This window comes from Phacochoerus africanus, chromosome 2 (assembly GCF_016906955.1).
Source record: "Phacochoerus africanus isolate WHEZ1 chromosome 2, ROS_Pafr_v1, whole genome shotgun sequence".
Classification (NCBI taxonomy): domain Eukaryota; kingdom Metazoa; phylum Chordata; class Mammalia; order Artiodactyla; family Suidae; genus Phacochoerus; species Phacochoerus africanus.
In genome coordinates, this window is record NC_062545.1 from 267,422,349 (window position 1) to 267,439,419 (window position 17,071).

At 41.3% G+C, this 17,071-nt stretch overlaps 1 protein-coding gene across 3 annotated transcripts; it reads right to left on the reverse strand.

Annotated features, from left to right (window-relative positions):
* Positions 1-209: 209 nt before the first annotated feature.
* On the reverse strand, positions 210-15,851 carry ZBTB26 (zinc finger and BTB domain containing 26). 3 transcript variants are annotated; one of them, XM_047768344.1, is made up of 3 exons: positions 15,719-15,841; positions 5,740-5,853; positions 210-4,389 (listed from the first exon to the last, which is right to left on the reverse strand). In XM_047768344.1, the coding sequence occupies exon 3, from the start codon at positions 4,377-4,379 to the stop codon at positions 3,057-3,059; it is 1,323 nt and encodes a 440-aa protein (XP_047624300.1). In that variant the 5' UTR covers positions 4,380-4,389; positions 5,740-5,853; positions 15,719-15,841; the 3' UTR covers positions 210-3,056. The 3 variants fall into 3 exon arrangements, with proteins under 3 accessions (XP_047624300.1, XP_047624299.1, XP_047624301.1); XM_047768343.1 differs by lacking the exon at positions 15,719-15,841 and adding an exon at positions 6,411-7,159; XM_047768345.1 differs by lacking the exon at positions 5,740-5,853 and having other exon boundaries at positions 15,719-15,851.
* Between the last annotated feature and the right edge of the window lie 1,220 nt (positions 15,852-17,071).

Below are 17,071 nucleotides of genomic sequence, written 5' to 3' on the forward strand. Positions count from 1 at the left end.
ACCCCCTCAGTCAACAGTACAGGAGGAAGTAACTGACCCTAGTAGCAATTCCTGGTTGGCCCAGAGTTGCTTCTAAAGCCAAGCTCAGCGTGCTGGATTAATCTGTCTTTTCAAAAACAGGAGTGAAGAAGGCATTCCTGTATTCAAATTCAAGCAATTGGAAAGGGAAGCAGGTGGGGAGAGAGAAAATAAACCACTGACACCAAAGCTTTAATTGTCACACTTTTATTAAGGAAACTTCCCCATAGTAAGTGAAGAGGTAGTTCACAGTATGTCTAACATACAACAGACTTAGAACAGCTATTCACCAGCTGAAATAAAATGTTCTGGGTTGTTTGTTTAGGACAGTATTTTAGAAGTAGTGACACTGGTCACCCTCCATATATAGACTCTTCTAATAAGGAAACTAAAACAATTTAAAACCACATCTGATTTACCTCAGAGCCACTTCAGTTTGGAGTTTGCCTTTAAAATTAAATAATAAATAAATAACTGTGACACAGTAATTTTTTCAAAACCAAACTGTGGTAAAGAGAGCCCTGTCTCCTTTTTAGTTATCCTGGGGATCCATAAAATACAAATGTTGGATGTCTAAGGTTTTAAAAAATCTTCCTCCTCTACAAGAATATGACTAGTTTTGAAAGTCATCTTCCCTGTAAAACATATTTGATATCAGTAACTTGACCACTTTGCAATACAATCTAAGAAACGTATAAAGTCAAGTACCACCCAAATTAAGAAACTGTCTCACAGAAACACAACACCTCTCCAGCCAAGAAGTTGGGGAGACTGTAAACCACTTCAGTGGTTCGAGTTGCAAAAGGTGAGAACTAGAAGTTTTGCTGATACAAAACCATCAATATGCTGATTTTAAGTGATCAAAGAAAGCAAGGCAGTTTTATTATTTCTGAGATAAAATCAAATGAACACCTTATCTTACTAAGACTACTTGAGACTGTAAGCTCTGTGAGGGCAGAGACCATGGCAGTCTTACCTTCCTATCCTCAGTATCTAGCATAATGCCTGTCAACAGTAGGTACTCAATAAATGCTTCTTGAATGCCTGAATGAATCCAGAAATAGCCTCCAACCAAAGAGACCAATCTTATTAGAACCCATGCCTTCAAACAAGTAACACAAACAGGACATGAATGTAAGCAAAGGAAGCACTCCAACTTGAAATTTCCCTGTGATAAAATGATGTTCAGAGAAAATACTGAAACATTGGTTAACATATTAGTGTCTCACTGTTGCATAGAATTGGAACTCTTTGGCTGGATGATATAAAAACCAGAATGCTAGGCAGCATCATTAGACCACAGAATGAGTGACATTAGGCTTAAGATACCTAACAGTCTAATCACTCAATTTTATTCTCATTTTAAATTTTTAACGAAAGCTAGAAATTATACTTCAAATCAGATTCACATGTAAATGCATCAAATTAGAACAACTTCAAGAACTCCCTCTGACTATTCAAGTTAAACCTAATTTTTGGTGTATCCATACGTGGACTCTCATAGCTTGGAAACAAAAACAGAAGATCCTGATGGAAACAAACACTGTTTCCAGGCAAAATCAGTTTCACATTTGGATCCTTCTCAAATTATTCCTACTTGTTCTTCCCCTTCCTAACCAACACCCAGCAAATCAGCCATTTGCTTAGGAAGAATACAATATTCATCCTAACCAACAAATAACTAACTTATAAAAATAAATCTCTCTGTGATGTTTTGTTTGCAAAACCCAGGCTGTCTCACAAAGCAAACAGATTCACAGAGGGAAAACACAAACTAGAAGCTTTTTGCTAAGGTATTCTTGATCATATACTAAATCTTTTTAAGCCAAGGGACAGCATGAAGTGAGGAGACGTTAGCTCATATTTAGTTACTTATCTACTTGGGCCAACCTTGGCCAGGCCACCTCTTTGGGTTTTGAATACCCCAACTAAAAAAGAGAGGTGGACTAAATGATCTCTTAAGATTCTCTATGGACTCAAACACTCCTATTACCTAAATCTAACTCATGGGTCAGAAACTAATAAGATTCAAAGTTTTATTTCTGAACTGTAACATGTCCTTTATGAAAAACAGTTGTTTTGTTTTCCCATAGCAGAAGATCAACTTTGTATTACCAATCTATCAAACATGACAGGTGGGACTATGTACCTTTATAGGAATATCTAAATGCAAAAACCTGATTGCTCCTTCTGTGACCCACTTTTTTCATCCACTTTAGAAGTTAAGGTACACAAGGAAATGACAATTCAGAGGCTATTACTATACACTGGACAAAACTGAAGGCCCAGACTCACCTTACCGATGGCTAACTTCTAAAACAAAGTCCAGAGACTAACTCCCAAATAGCCCCTTTTTAGAGAGACCATTATATGTCAGCACACTTTAAGTGTGCCTGGAGCAATCCAGACTTCGAAAGCATCAACAAGTAAATTACATATTAATTAAAAGCATTGGCTTCTTTTTGGGAAGACCTACAACAATCCTTTGTTGATTATGCTCCCCATGGTGATTCCCTTCAAATTGTAGGAAGCAGATTCATTCATTTATCAGACACAGATGAATTATCAGTAGGCAACTGGAGGTTCTATCACATATTCAGGCCAATAGCAATATCACCTTATATCTCAGCTTATGTTCTGCCAAAGAAAAATATGATTCGCTTTTCTTAGCATGGCATCTATTAGTGGAGTGGAGGTGATGTTATTAACATGTTGGTACCTTCAGAATGTGCCCAGTGAAAAACCTAAAATATTGTCATTCTAAGACATAAGTCAATGTTAGGTAGACAAATGGAACACTCCTTGGGAAAGGAAAACAGGTATCACAGGATAAATAATTCAAAACAGAACATGGGAGAGGGCAAAAGGAAGACAAGACCACTCCGAGTGGCAAGTTGCCTGGTCTGTTAGTGCTTTGACTTACCCCTACAACCTGCACAGAGGCTTTGGAGAAGTCAAGTTAGCAAAATCACTCCTAAAAAGACTCAGACTATTGCCACTTTTGCAGTCAGTTCTAGTTGTGAGCATAAAGCCCCTGCTCAATTCACACAAGTACTATCATTCCTTAAGTTCAGGACAGCTTGGGCCAGTTTACCTGCATCCATGACCTGTGTTGCATCAGGCTGTGGCTGACACCCTTTAGAGTCTGTGACTGTTGTACATGCAAAAGAATCAAAATCCACTGTGAGGTCTTGCACATTTCTTTCATTGGCATTATCAAAGCTGTTTTTGCCATGTAGCTGTTTAAGGTGTTTCCTCAAAACTGGCTTATGTGCAAAAACCATGTCACAATAGTTACATTTATGGGGCTTATCTCCACTGTGAAGGTTAAGATGATCCTGTAAGGAACACTTCTGAGAAAAGGTTTTCCCACAGATCTTACACTGGAAAGGTTTAATGCCGGCATGCACACGCATGTGTCGATGAAGGTTGCCTTTCTGAGTAAAAGTCTTGCCGCAGAGTAGACACATAAAGAGTTTGTGCATTTTTAAGTGGTTGGCGTAGTTCTCCAGGTGACGAAACACCCTGGTACACTTTGGGCATTGGTGGTGCCACTGTAGGCCTTTGTCTACACCTCGAATATTAGGCCCAAAGACATCTTTTGAGGCCATGATGATATCACTGCCTGTGTAAGAGAGGGCGTAATTGTGGAGATGGTTTTGTTCTATTTCACTTACTCTGTTTTCCACAGTTGAATTTATCAGGGAGTGCTGGGGCTCTGATGAATGTAAAGCAGTGGGTTCAGAGGAAATAAACTGGTTCTGATCTTTTTTACTTCTAACCTCTGATACATCCCCAATAGATTCTACCTTAACAATCTGAATATCACTGTCCTCCATATCCATACTGTCTTCAGATGGATGAATACAAGGTGAGTTCTGCTTTGGGGAGCCTCTGGCATCTCCCTGGTGTTCTTTTGACTGGGGAGAAGCACTCTGCGGTTCACATCCCTCTTTACTATCCATTGGTTGTTTTGGCTTTATAAACTTCCACAAGGCCTGCGTGCACCGTTCTACAATGTGGCTCATCTGAAGAAAGCTCGCAGCAGTCAAGTAATTAACCAGCTCCATCTCAGGGAATTCCAGCACACCACTATAACAGGATAAGAGCAATTGTCTCCCCACTTCGGAACTCTGCAATATGGAGATTTTCACCTCTCTGGAATCGTTCAGTAAAAACTGGTCTCTTAAGAAGGGGGAACCTGCAGCAAACACAATTTTATGCCCCTGTACCTCAATATCATCTATGAGAACTGTAACATCACAAAATTTATTCTCTTCTCTTAACTTGTTCATTTTTTGTAACATTGAATCTCCATAATTTTCAAACTTGAAGTGAAGGAGATCTGATCTTTCAGACATTTTGGCAGACCTAAAGAACAGAAATGTAAAAAGGATGAATTTGAGAAAATTCAAACAATTAAGAAAACCTGGATTTTCCTTCCAAAAATAAATCTGTGTTGTCACACCTGTTTATACTGTATCTGAATGAAATTTTCCTTGAAAGAGGACGGTGGTGTAAACAGCTGTTAAAAATTACTCCTTAGGCTCTTAAAAGTTACTCCTTACTCCCCTCCAACATTGTGTCAATTGCACCTAAAGAGTGGACTTATTATCAGTGTAAATAGCTTGTCATTTATTCAACTTTTTAAGATGTTTAATACAAGAACAGTACTTGAGTTATTCCAAGAGTTTTTTTTTTTTTTTTTTTTCTTCTCAAATGAAAATTCCTTTTTGTCGTTGTTGTTGTTGTTCTTTTTAGGGCTGCACCTGTGGCATACAGAAGTTCCCAGGCAAAGGGTCAAATTGGAGCTACAGCTGCTGGCCTACACCACAGCCACAACCAAGCCAGATCCGAGCTGTGTCTGAGATCTACACTGCAGCTCAAGGCAAGGCACCCGTTGATCAAGGCCAGGGATTGAACATGTAGCCTCAGGGATACTAGTTGGCTCTTAACCCGCTGAACCACAATGGGAACTCCTCAAATGAGAATTCTATTAAGTTTCAAAAACAACCTAAAACATCCTAGTAAGTACTCATGGAGTAACTCTTTTATTTTGCATGATACTGTGCACCTGTTTCTTTGAACACAAAATACCCTTTTCTTTTCTTTTGTATTTTAAAGAATTGCAGTGACACTGCTTGCCCCATTCCTGGGTAAACCTTCTTCTGTTTAAACTAATGTGAATTTACTCATACTGGTATTTTTGCAACAAATGAAAGTCACAAGCCTAAAGGGAAAACTTTTAAGACAGTGTCAAGTGCATAGACACTGTGCATTTTGAATAAATCTAAACTCTTAAGAAACATTTATTGATATATGAAGTAAATAAAATATTTGTTATAGAAAAATCAGATGAGCCACACATTGGGAATCTGAGTAGGAGTGAGGTGGTCTAATGAATCCCTACTAGATTTCAATTCTTTCTTCTTTGTCCCTGTTTATCCATCACTAGTCATCAACTGGACCACCAGAACTGATTCATAATTGTCCTGTGGTTCTAGCTTCTATTACATCTAATGGAATTTCTACACCATCACATGTCATCTTTTAAAAACACAGATCTGATTATACCCAAACCCTGCCAAAAATCCTTCTGTGACTTCTCACTGTCTCTGAGATGAAGACTAACCTCTTGAGTATAAACTGATCAAGTACACTTAATAATAATTAAGGTAAACATTCGCAGAACCCATTCAACCATGAAGAAGGTGTCTTTACCAAAACCCTGTGTATTTGTCTCTTCATGTAGCAATTCCTTTAGATAATGTCCCCATGTTCTGACTCCATGCTCTCCAAACGATTTTCTGATAATTTGGCTTCCCATGCGTCACTCTAAAGGGAAGGATGAATTAGCCATGTCAACATAATAAACCCAGTCCTCTTATTATTGTAAAAATAATAAACTTGCATCCTGTCTATATTCTAGTATTCTGTGAGGTCAGTAGGAATATCAGGTCTACACCTATGAAGAAGCTCTACAATTTCAGTGCATCAATAAATGCACCTCAAACTTTGTATCTTCATTAACTCCATAGCTTAGAATCATATGAGACAACCAGCAGTTCCTAGCCACATCTAGCCCTGAAGCCCAATCTTTATAATTTTATCTTCTATAACACTGACTTACAAAGGCTCTTAGAATACCAGCTTATGAAGGCAGAATCCAGGTCCTGCTCATGTTATTCAGTACGTGGTACATAATAGCAGTCTACTGACTCCAAGTCTTAGCAGAGCTTATTTCTTTAGTCTAGAACTCTACTCCTAGCCAATTCTGACTCCTTTATTTCTGCTCAGAGCCCTTTCCTAACCCCTTTGATTAGAACAGTTGTCTCTCCTGGACCTGTAACCTAGTACTTCTATCATAACATTCAAAATACTAATATTTTTACCTTCCCCTCCACATTGTAAGCTTCATGGTATTTGAAGGAATCATGTCCATCCATTCCATTGGGCTGATGCTGGGGACCTGCATCTTTTGGGGCAAAATACTTTTTCCTTTGCCTTCAAATTCTACTTAATGCAGCCACATCACTGGCCAAACCCTCTTCTGTTCAAACTGGTATGTATTCCCATCCCAATATTTAGTAATACTGTACTAAATACACTGCAGATGCTCAATTTATATTTGTTGAATCTAGAAGATTCAATTGACAGCAGTAAGTAGGAAGATTTGCCATTAAGAAAACCAGATCAGTGTCTTGCATAAGCATTATAGATGTGAGGCCATGAGACCACAGACAGGAATGGAAAGGGGAATAAGGAGCAAGGAAAAATAACAAAAGATATTTCAAAAAACAATAACTGGAGAAAGAAAATGAAGAAAAGTAATGTGTAAAGGTTCCATTTAGGAGTTCAGCTGAATTAAAATGTCATTGAAAAAGACGTGAAACTTAGGAGGGGAAACTGGTAAGGTACAAGCATGTTAAAATATATTTAGTTTTCCCCTGTATGGCAGATAATGAATAATGAACAATGAAGATGAGAGAGGAGGGATGTAGAAAGTCAAATTTAGCACTAGAGAAAATATGGTAAATATCAAATGAAAAGGTAAAATCTAGGAGATACAGGGATTATATCAGTAAAGAAATTGGCAAAAGCGGAGTTCCTGTCGTGGCTCAGTGGTTAATGAATCCGACTAGGAACCATGAGGTTGTTGCTCAGTGGGTTAAGGATCCGGTGTTGCCGTGAGCTGTGGTGTAGGTTGCAGACAAGGCTCAGATCCCATGTTGCTGTGGCTCTAGCGCAGGCCGGCAGCTACGGCTCCGATTGAACCCCTAGCCTGGGAATCTCCATATGCCGCGGGAGCGGCCCTAGAAATGGCAAAAAGACAAAAAAAAAAAAAAAAGAAAGAAAGAAAGAAATTGGCAAAATAGTATTATCTATCACTAGTCAGCTTTAGCAATTACAGTACCTTAATACAGCTGTTCTGGAAACGGTACAATTTGGGACCAACATAAAACTAGAAATTATAAAACTGACTGTTGTTTCGAGTGACCAAATAAAAAGAGCCTTCTTTCCTAGAGTTTAGTTTGTCCTAAATCCATCCTCAAGTCAGTTATTTTCCAACTTCCACCTCAAAATGAGCTTTAATTGCTTCCATCCATAATATGACAATATTCACAATGTTTTAGACAACTGCCTTTGGGGATCATTGTTCTCTGAAGTTCCAAAGACAGGAGTTGGAATATAGTTTCATTTCCTTTCTATTCATTTGTCTCAAGAAACTTACCAACAGGAGCAATCAAACAGATGTCTTAGGAAAGCGCTTGATTTGTCTGCTGTAGTCCAAGAAAGTGAGGAAAATTTGTTCTAAGAAGTTTTCCATAATGTGTCAGATCACTCCATTGTCTCTGTTTTGCTTTGTTTTTGGCTGCGCTCCTGGCATGCAGAAGTTTCTGGGCCAGGGATCGAACCCAAGCCAAAGCAGTGGCAATGTCGATGTTGACACTTTAACCAGCAGGCCACCAGGGAACTCCTGTCTCCCTCTGATAAACTCTTATTTCCAGGCCACACAGTTTATCCCTTAATTGTTTCCTGTCACCAGTTCCTCTTTCCAACAACTGTTAGTCATTTGAGGTCAAGGACCAAGTGTTATTTTTTACACAGCTCATTCAATGAAAACCATAATTAACTCTTAATGTTCCCTATTAAGTTATTATTGAACTATGGTTGAGATGCCCTTCATTATCATAACACCCTCTTTTGAGGGCCCTGGGGAAATTTTCTTTCTAGGATTTGTTTCCAAAACAGTTCTGACAATATTAAAATTTTAAACAAAGTTTTTAAAAACTTTTAAAAAACATCGAAGTAAAAAGGAACAATTGTTTCATATGAACTGGTTTAATTTTATTTAAAAATAAAGAGAAATGATAGCTGATCTTGATTGAATCTGTGCTGGGTAACAGGTATAGCGCTAAGTGCTTTACCTAAATTGACTCATCTAATCCTCCAAATCTCTTGGAGGTAGGTATTACTATCATTTCCATTTTGCCTATGAGGAAACTTGAGCTTGGTGAACATAAATAACTTACTTAATTTGAGAGGTGGAAGTGTTAATGTTAGAGGTAGAACTTGTGCCCTAGCTACATGATGCCAAAATGCATGTATGCAAAAATGAGGCTAGCTGAAGTTTTACATTATGGATGCTGTGTGACTGTCCAGATTTCCCTGTTCATACCCATTCATCTGTACACTTATGATCGATATGCTTTTGTATAATTCGTTATGCTTCAATAAAAGGTATATGTTTAAAAACAGGAGTTCCCTGGTGGCCTAGTGGTTAAGGATTCAGCATTGTCACTGCTGTGGCTTAAGTTTGATCCCTGCCTTAGGAACTTCTGCATGCCACAGGAGCAGCCAAAAAACACCAGCAAAACAAAAAACAAATGAAAGTTTCCAGGCCTGGAGTTCCCATTGTGGCACAGCAGAACCAAATGCAACCAGAAACCATGAGGTCACAGGTTTGATTCCTGGTCTCGCTCAGTGGGCTAAGGATCTGGCGTGGCTGTGAGCTGTGGTGTAGGCTGGCAGCTGTAGCTCCGATTCCACCCCTCTGATTCGACCCCTAGCCTGGGAACCTCCATATGCTGTGGGTGCAGCCCTAAAAAGCAAACAAAACAAAACAAAACCAACTAAAGTTCCCAGGCCAGAGATGGAACCTGAGCCACAGCAGTGACAATGCTGAGCCCTTAAGCACAAGGCCATCAGGCGACTCCTAGAGGACTTTAACAGTAAACCATTTATGTATTATCCTTGTCTTATCTTCCTTTCTCACCTATTTTAACTTTATATTATTTTCCTCCCATTTGTGTATTTATCTTTGTAGAATGAAACTAAATGACATTTACAAATAAAACAACACAAATTATGAACATATTTGATTTTCAGAATCCCTAACTATAGTAAACTTCTAAGTATAATAGCAATTATTCATAATTCTCATAAAAATCACTTGTATAATTCTAGATTATTGCAGTTTATAGTAACTGGAAGAAATTACAGAATTAATCAGGTGCAATATAGACTTGGTCACCACAGTCTGCTGATTCGTTCCTCAGAATGATTTACAAATTTTCTCTCTCTGCTCCTACTAACGTCACCATGGCCCAGGTCCTTGTCATCTATTGTTTAGGTTACTGTTTTTAAGTCTGAATACCAAGAGTTTCTCCTAGCAAGTTTTGAATGACCCATTTCTCAAACCTCAATGAAATAGGGATAGTCTCACTTAAGAGTACTTTCTCTGTTTATTTACACAATCCTTCCATAATTATTTCCATAACAAATGTTCCAGCTGATTTGAAAATTTCCCTTTCTCCAAACAGGAGCAACCAAAAAGCATCAGTGAACACTCTAGATTGAACAGTGTTTGATGCTATGTAACAGGTAGTGGGAAAGTATCCATGTTCCTTATCTGAAATGCCTCTAATTTAAACACTTGATAAGGAAAGTTTTTCTTTGTTCTGTTTTTCTTTTTAGGGCTGCATCTGCAACATATGGAAGTACCCAGGCTGGAGGCTGAATTGGAGCTGCAACTGAGGCCTACACCACAGCCCAGCAACACAGAATCCGAGCCATATATGTGACCTACACCACAGCTTGTGGCAACACGGGATCCTTAACCCACTGAGTGAGGCCAGCAATCGAACCAACATACTCACAGACACTATGTCCCTTTTTGAACCACAAAGGGAATGGCAGGAAAACGTCCCTATTCTGTATAATAAACTCCCAAGCTGTATGTCAGATTGTTTCTTCATCTACCTCATAAAAGTGCCTTTATCTTTCAACTTAGCATTCGCAACTACTTGGAAATCTTTCTTGTCTTTCATTAACACCACGAGCCATTTTTCAAAGAGGGTGTAATATGCTACAGCCTTTCTCTCTATAAACCTCAATCCTTTTCTTCTTTGGGGTAACTCTCATAACATTACATTCTCCAGGTTCTCACTTCCTTGTTTTACTTAAAAGTATAGGTAAAATTACAGAAATATACCATTCCTGGAAAAAATGTTTGAATATTGGTGAAGTAAAAGTCCCAACCTCCTTCTACTCAGTACTCAGGTAGTTCTAAGATTCTTCCTTCATGACTCTCCCCCTCCATCCCTCTTTTTATTTATTTTTGCACCCTTCATTTTTTAATTAATTTTTAAAAATTATTTATTTATTTTTTATCTTTTTAGGGCTGCACCCACGCATATGGAGGTTCCCAGGCTAGGGGTCTAATCAGAGCTACAGCTGCCGGCCTACGCCAGAGCCACAGCAATGCCAGATCCATGCCGCGTCTGCAACCTACACCACAGCTCATGAAAACGCTGGATCCTTAACCCACTGAGCGAGGCCAGGGATCGAACCTGCAACCTCATGGTTCCTAGTTGGATTCGTTTCCGCTGCACCACAATGGGAGCTCTGCATTCCTCTTTTTAAAAACAACACCTCTATATGTCTAGCCACAGAAAATACAAAATAAAATTGTTTAATTATAAACCATACATATTGTTTTGTAACATTTTTTTATTTAATGCTTTTGAGGGCTATTTATGTTAAAAAAATAATAGATCTAGTTCATTCTTTTTATTTTTATTTTATTCATTTATTTATTTTGCTTTTTCATGGCTACCCCTGCGGCATATGGAAGTTCCCAGGCTAGGGGTCAAATTGGAGCTGTAGCTCCAAGCCTACACCACAGCCATAGCCATGCAGGATCTGAGCCGCGTCTGTGACCTCTATCACAGCTCACAGCAACGCTGGATCCTTAACCCACTGAGTGAGGCCAGGGATTGAACATGCATCCTCATGGATGCTAGTCAGGTTTGTAACCTGCTGAGCCACAACAGGAACTCCCTAGTTCATTCCTTTTTTTTTTTTTGTCTTTTTTTTGCCATTTCTTGGGCCGCTCCCGCAGCATATGGAGGTTCCCAGGCTAGGGGTCTAATTGGAGCTGTAGCTGCCAGCCTACGCCAGAGCCACAGCAACGCGGGATCCGAGCCGCGTCTGCAACCTACACCACAGCTCACGGCAACGCCGGATCCTTAACCCACTGAGCAAGGCCAGGGATCGAACCAGCAACCTCATGGTTCCTAGTCGGATTTGTTAACCACTGCGCCACAACGGGAACTCCCCTAGTTCATTCTTTTTATTTTATTTTAGGGCTGACCCTGCAGCATATAGAGGTTCCCAGGCTCGGGGTTGAATCGGAGATGCAGCTTCCATCCAACACCACAGCCATAGACAGCAACATTAGATTTGAGCCGCATCTGCAACCTACACCACAGCTCATGGCAACACCGGATCCTTAACCTACTGAGCAAGGCCAGGGAGTGGACTGAAGCTGCATCCTCATGGATGCTAGTCAGATTCATTTCTGCTGAGCCACAATGGGAACTCCTAGTTCATTCTTTTTAAATTGTTGTACAGAAGTGGGCAAGTGACTTAACTCCTGGCCTCAGTTTTCCACCATCCTTTTGCTGGTCTGTTCCTCAAGTGTTCACTAAATGGTGTAAAGGTAAGTATATTCTTCAAAGTTTAATCCTTGATTTTTCTGCTGTTTTAATCAAGCTTACTTCCTCAGAAAGCCTGCCTGGTTTCTCAATGTTTTATTACCTTCTCTATTTAAAAAAAATTCCAAATTCCTCATCCTCATGGCTAACCTTAACCAAACTTAAACTCAATTCAAGCTAATCAAAAATACCTACCCAAAACTACAAATCACTTGGAATGCATGATATTTAAACTACTGCACTGGCTAAAACTCAATTAAGCCAAAAATAAAAACTTGTGGAGAATGGCTTTGAGAAAAGTGGACATGGAGGCAAAGAAACCTGTTAGTATGCTATTACTTTAGCAGATGAAGATAGAAATGATGAGGGCCTGAATAATATATTGACAGGAAATCACATCAATGGAGAGGAAACAGATTCTAAAGATATTTCAGACAAAGAACTAGACTTGGTGACCAAGGTGGGGAAGAGAGATGAAAGGTTAAGATGATTCCATGATATTTGGTTTGAGTGACTAGGTATCTTTGACAGAGTGTCATTCAATAAACTAGGGAATACTGGAGGGGGTGATCATGGGTCTGGTCTTAAAAAAAAAAATTTTTTTTTTTTAGGGCCGCACCCCCAGCATATGGAAGTTACCAGGCTAGGGGTTACATCGGAGCCACAGCCCTGGCCACACCAGATCTGAGCGGTGTCTGCAACCTATACCACAACTCATAGCAATGCCGGATCCTTAACTCACTGAGAGAGGCCAGGGATTGAACGCTTGTCCTCATGGATACTAGTGGGGTTTGTTACCATTGAGCCACAAGGGAACTGCTCTTTTTTTTTTCTTTTAATGTTTAACCAGAGGTGTGTACATGACATCAAGGGAAAGATCCCTTAGCTAGGTGGACACAGTCTGAAGCTAAAGAGGAGAACTGACTATAGATAATAAGTAATAGATGAAAGCATGACATAAATTGACCTAATTTTGAATGAAAGTGACCTAAAATGGCACAGATTGGAAAAGGATCTGAGACAAAAGAAAATAAGTATATAACACAAACGTAAATTCATTACTTACCTTCTTATCAACCTGGATCTCCTTTCAAGCCTCTCCCTTTTTTATGAATGAGTCTACCTTTGCTTAAATTTTCCCCATTCTTTTGACTTCTATATTCAGTAACTGCTGAGAGCAGTGGGTAAAACCACATTTCCTAGAATTAAAATCCTGTTCTACCACTTACTTGCCATTGACCTTGGCCAAGTTATTTAACCACTTCTGTTTTTCAGTTTTCCTGTCTGTCAGATAATAATATTACTTCGCAGATTTGTTGTGGGAAATTAATTTTAAAATAAATTAATTTTTTAAATTAATGTTTTAAAAAACATAGAACACTGGCTGAAATTGTGCTCTGTAAGCATTTGTTAGGTAAGCAAATGAATAAAGCCAGTAAGTCAATTTTCTTTTTCTTTCTTTCTTTTTTTTTTTTTTTTGGCTTTTTAGGGCCATACCAGCATATGGAGGTTCCCAGCCACAGCTACACCACAGCTACAGCCACAGCAACGCAGGATCGAGCCAAGCTGTGTCTGCAACCTACACCACAGCTCACAGCAACTCTGGATCCTCAACCCACTGGGCATGGCCAGGGATTGAACCTGCATCCTTATGGATGCTAGGCAGATTCGTTAACCACTGAGCTACAATGGAAGCTTCCTCAATTTTCTTTTTGAAATCTTTCATATGTGCCTTTTTTTCCACTGTCATTTAACACCAAAGCATTTGAGGTCTCCATTTATTTCATATATTGTTACCTCATCACTCTACTAAAATTGTTATGCAAAAGGTCATTCATGGTCTCTTGATAAAGAAATGCATCTCCCCCCCCACCATGACTCATTCCTCAAATGCTCTGCATCAGTTGTCCCATTGGACCCTTCTCAGCATTCTCTTCTCTTGACTTCTGGATCTTCTTGGTTGCTGAAACCCTGTACTCTTATATTTTATCATCACTTCTTTTTCTGCTACTACACCAACTACTATTAGCTCTAATTCCTCTTTCTGCTTCATAAATGCAACCATTCCCCCAAGATTCTTTCTCAGTAACCCTTTCCTGACAGCAACTATTCCTATGGCTTCTACCTCTACACTCTGATGATTCAAACCTTTACCTCTAACCATGACTTTTTTTTTTTTTTTGTCTTTTTAGGGCCACACCTGAGGCATGTGGAGGTTCCCAGGCTAGGGGTCAAATCAGAGCTCTAGCCACTGGCCTACACCACAGCCACAGCCACACGGGATCTGAGCCGAGCGGCAGCCTACACCACAGCTGGATCACAGGATCACAGTAACACCAGATCCTTAACCCCCTGAGTGAGACCAGGGATCAAATCGGCATCCTCACAGATGCTAGTCGGGGTTGTTAACTGCTGAGCCGTGATGGGAACTCCTAGCCATGACATTTAGATGGAGCTGCAGATTTGCATTTCCAACTCTATACTGAAGGGTTTCATTCGGCTCTCCCCGGCTCTCCCGTGAGACCTTTAACACATTCAAAAAATGAATTTGTAATTTACGCTAAGCTTTTGGTTTTATTGCTGATAACGGTATTAACATTCTTCAAATACCACACGCCCCAAACCTAGGAACCAGCTTTGATACCTCTTTCACCCTTAACAGCCAATTTATTATGAAGTCCTGACACCATTCACCTAGAGCATACTTGCCTTCTTCCCAATAATACTGTCATAATTTCATTTCAGGATTTCGTTACCTCTCACTAGGCTGATCCCATTACTCCTTCAAAGGAATCTCCAATAAGAGCACAAAGATTTTAGCTAAAGACTCCAGAATCAGTTTATAGAAATTTCTATTCTCTAGGTTGAACGAGATGGTTTTCTACAGTGTAAATCTGACCATATCATTCTCCTGCTCAAATCTCTTCGAAAAGTACCCATCTCCTTTAGGATTAAACCTTTCCCTATCTGAACTTCTGTCGAATTTTCCAGCCTCATCTCTCATCCTTTGCACAAGAGCCCGCCCCCCACTTCCCACACAAGTTATGCTCAGTTATTCCTTCACAGCATAGCAACTGTTCCTCCTGTCGGAAAAGCTCTTCTCCACCGTATCCTCTTCAAAAAGTATGATTCAGACGTCACTTTCTTTCTTCAGCTTTCCCAGCAAACTGTCCCTTAGACAGTTCGTACATATATGGCTGATACATATATCGCAGGATCACTCATTTGTTTTTTTCTGGCATCCAAACTTGACCCTGAAAACTGGAACAATATCTTAAAAACCCCCAGTGCCTGACACAGCGCCAGAAATATAAAAGGTGCTGTAGCCAGTGGCAAAAGGGTAACCTAGCTTAGTACTCATACAGATTCTTGCGGGCTGGCAATGAGGCCGTGCCATGGCCCAGCTCTGACACTTCCTAAAGATGCCAGAGTAGGGCGTTCAAGCCAACTGCTGGGCCCTCGGCTGAGATCCCAGGAGGAAGTCCCTAGGGCATCCTTAGGCTCCCCACTCCAGAGCGGGCAAGGGAAAGGGGCGGGGCACAGCATGGGCTGGGCGAAGGTCTCCTTAAGTCCCCCCGGGCCTAAGCCAGCCCCTCGGCCCCCGTCCCAGGGCAGGTCCCGGCCAATCCAGGGCCCCAAGGGGGCTCTATTTTGAGAGACCTCGTACCCCTACCCGGCGCTCCGGCCGCCTCCGCACTTACAGACCGGGGGGAAGGCCACCGTCAGGATCCGGCACCGCCAGGAGCTCCGGCCCCTCGGGGCTCCGGGAAGGGGGAGGGGCAGGGAACCCGAGCCAAAGGGGGACCCAACGGAACCGGAAGGGCAGCCCTCGCCGGACAAAGACAACTTCCAGGTCCCATGGTCCTCTCCGCCAATCGGAAGGCTGGGAGGGCGGCGGGCCCCGGAGAGGGACTTTCGGCGCCGTGGGCGGGGTGCGGAGCTGGTGACCCGAGCTGCTGGCTGGCACCTCAGCCGGTTACCCGAGGTGCAGGTGCTGCGGTTCCTTGGCATCTGGGGCTCAGGCCCTGCGCGCTCCGCTCCTTCCCAGGTGCTCCTCTCCAGCTGGGCCTCGGCCGTCAGCTGCCTGCGTGGGCCTGGAGGGCCCCTCCGCATTTAAAGCCTCGGTAAGTCCCTCCCGCCTAACGCTGTGGGTTCGCCGCGTTGGGGCCCAAACAGCGGAGGGAAAGAAGTTTACTTCCGTTGCCTTTTGGATGTTGGCGTTTCCCAGAGGGTCTCGTGCCTTCTCCGTTCCCTGTACCGTGCTGACACCCTACATATCACTTTGGCCAGACCAGACAGCTCTCTTGAGCCTAGAAGTCAGCTCTAATCGGTTGTCCCAGTGTTAAGGTTCATCTGCAGACCTGCTAATCCCCTGTAGTCCTTGGATTGGACTACAGATCATCCACGCCACATCATCACGCAGTCCTGCCTACCAGAAAACTTCAGTATCGCTCTGCAGTCCTTTTATATCTTGTCAGTCCAATTGCTGACTGGGTTCAGAGATATTGTGGGGGGAGATATTGTGGTGAAACACACCTAAGTATTTATCGTTTGTAAAGTTTCATGGCATTAAGCACATTCGCAATTTTGTGTAACTGTGACCACTGCTGTAGGTAGCTTCATTCTTTTGCAGTGTGTTTATCGGTTTGTCATTACCATTTTTGAAGTCTGTCCTTTCCTCCATTGAATGTGCTTGACACCTCTGTTCAAAATCAACTGACCGTATATGGGAGAATTTATTGCTGAGCTCTATTTTATGACATGTGACTGTATGTCTGTCCTCAAACTAATTACTGAAGCTTTTTGTTTTGTTTTGTTTTGTTTTGTTTTTAATGACCACATGGAAATTCCTGGTCCTGGGATTGAATCAGAGCCTCAGCTGGGGCAACACTGGATACTTTAACCCCCTGTGCCAGGGTCCTCGGACGGAACCTGCAGCTTCCCAGCGACCCAAGCCGCTGCAGTCTGATCTTAACCTAGTGCGCCAGGGCGGGAACTCCTAGTTACTGTAGCTTTGTAGTAAGTTTCTAAGTAAAGAAGTATCGCTCCTTCAA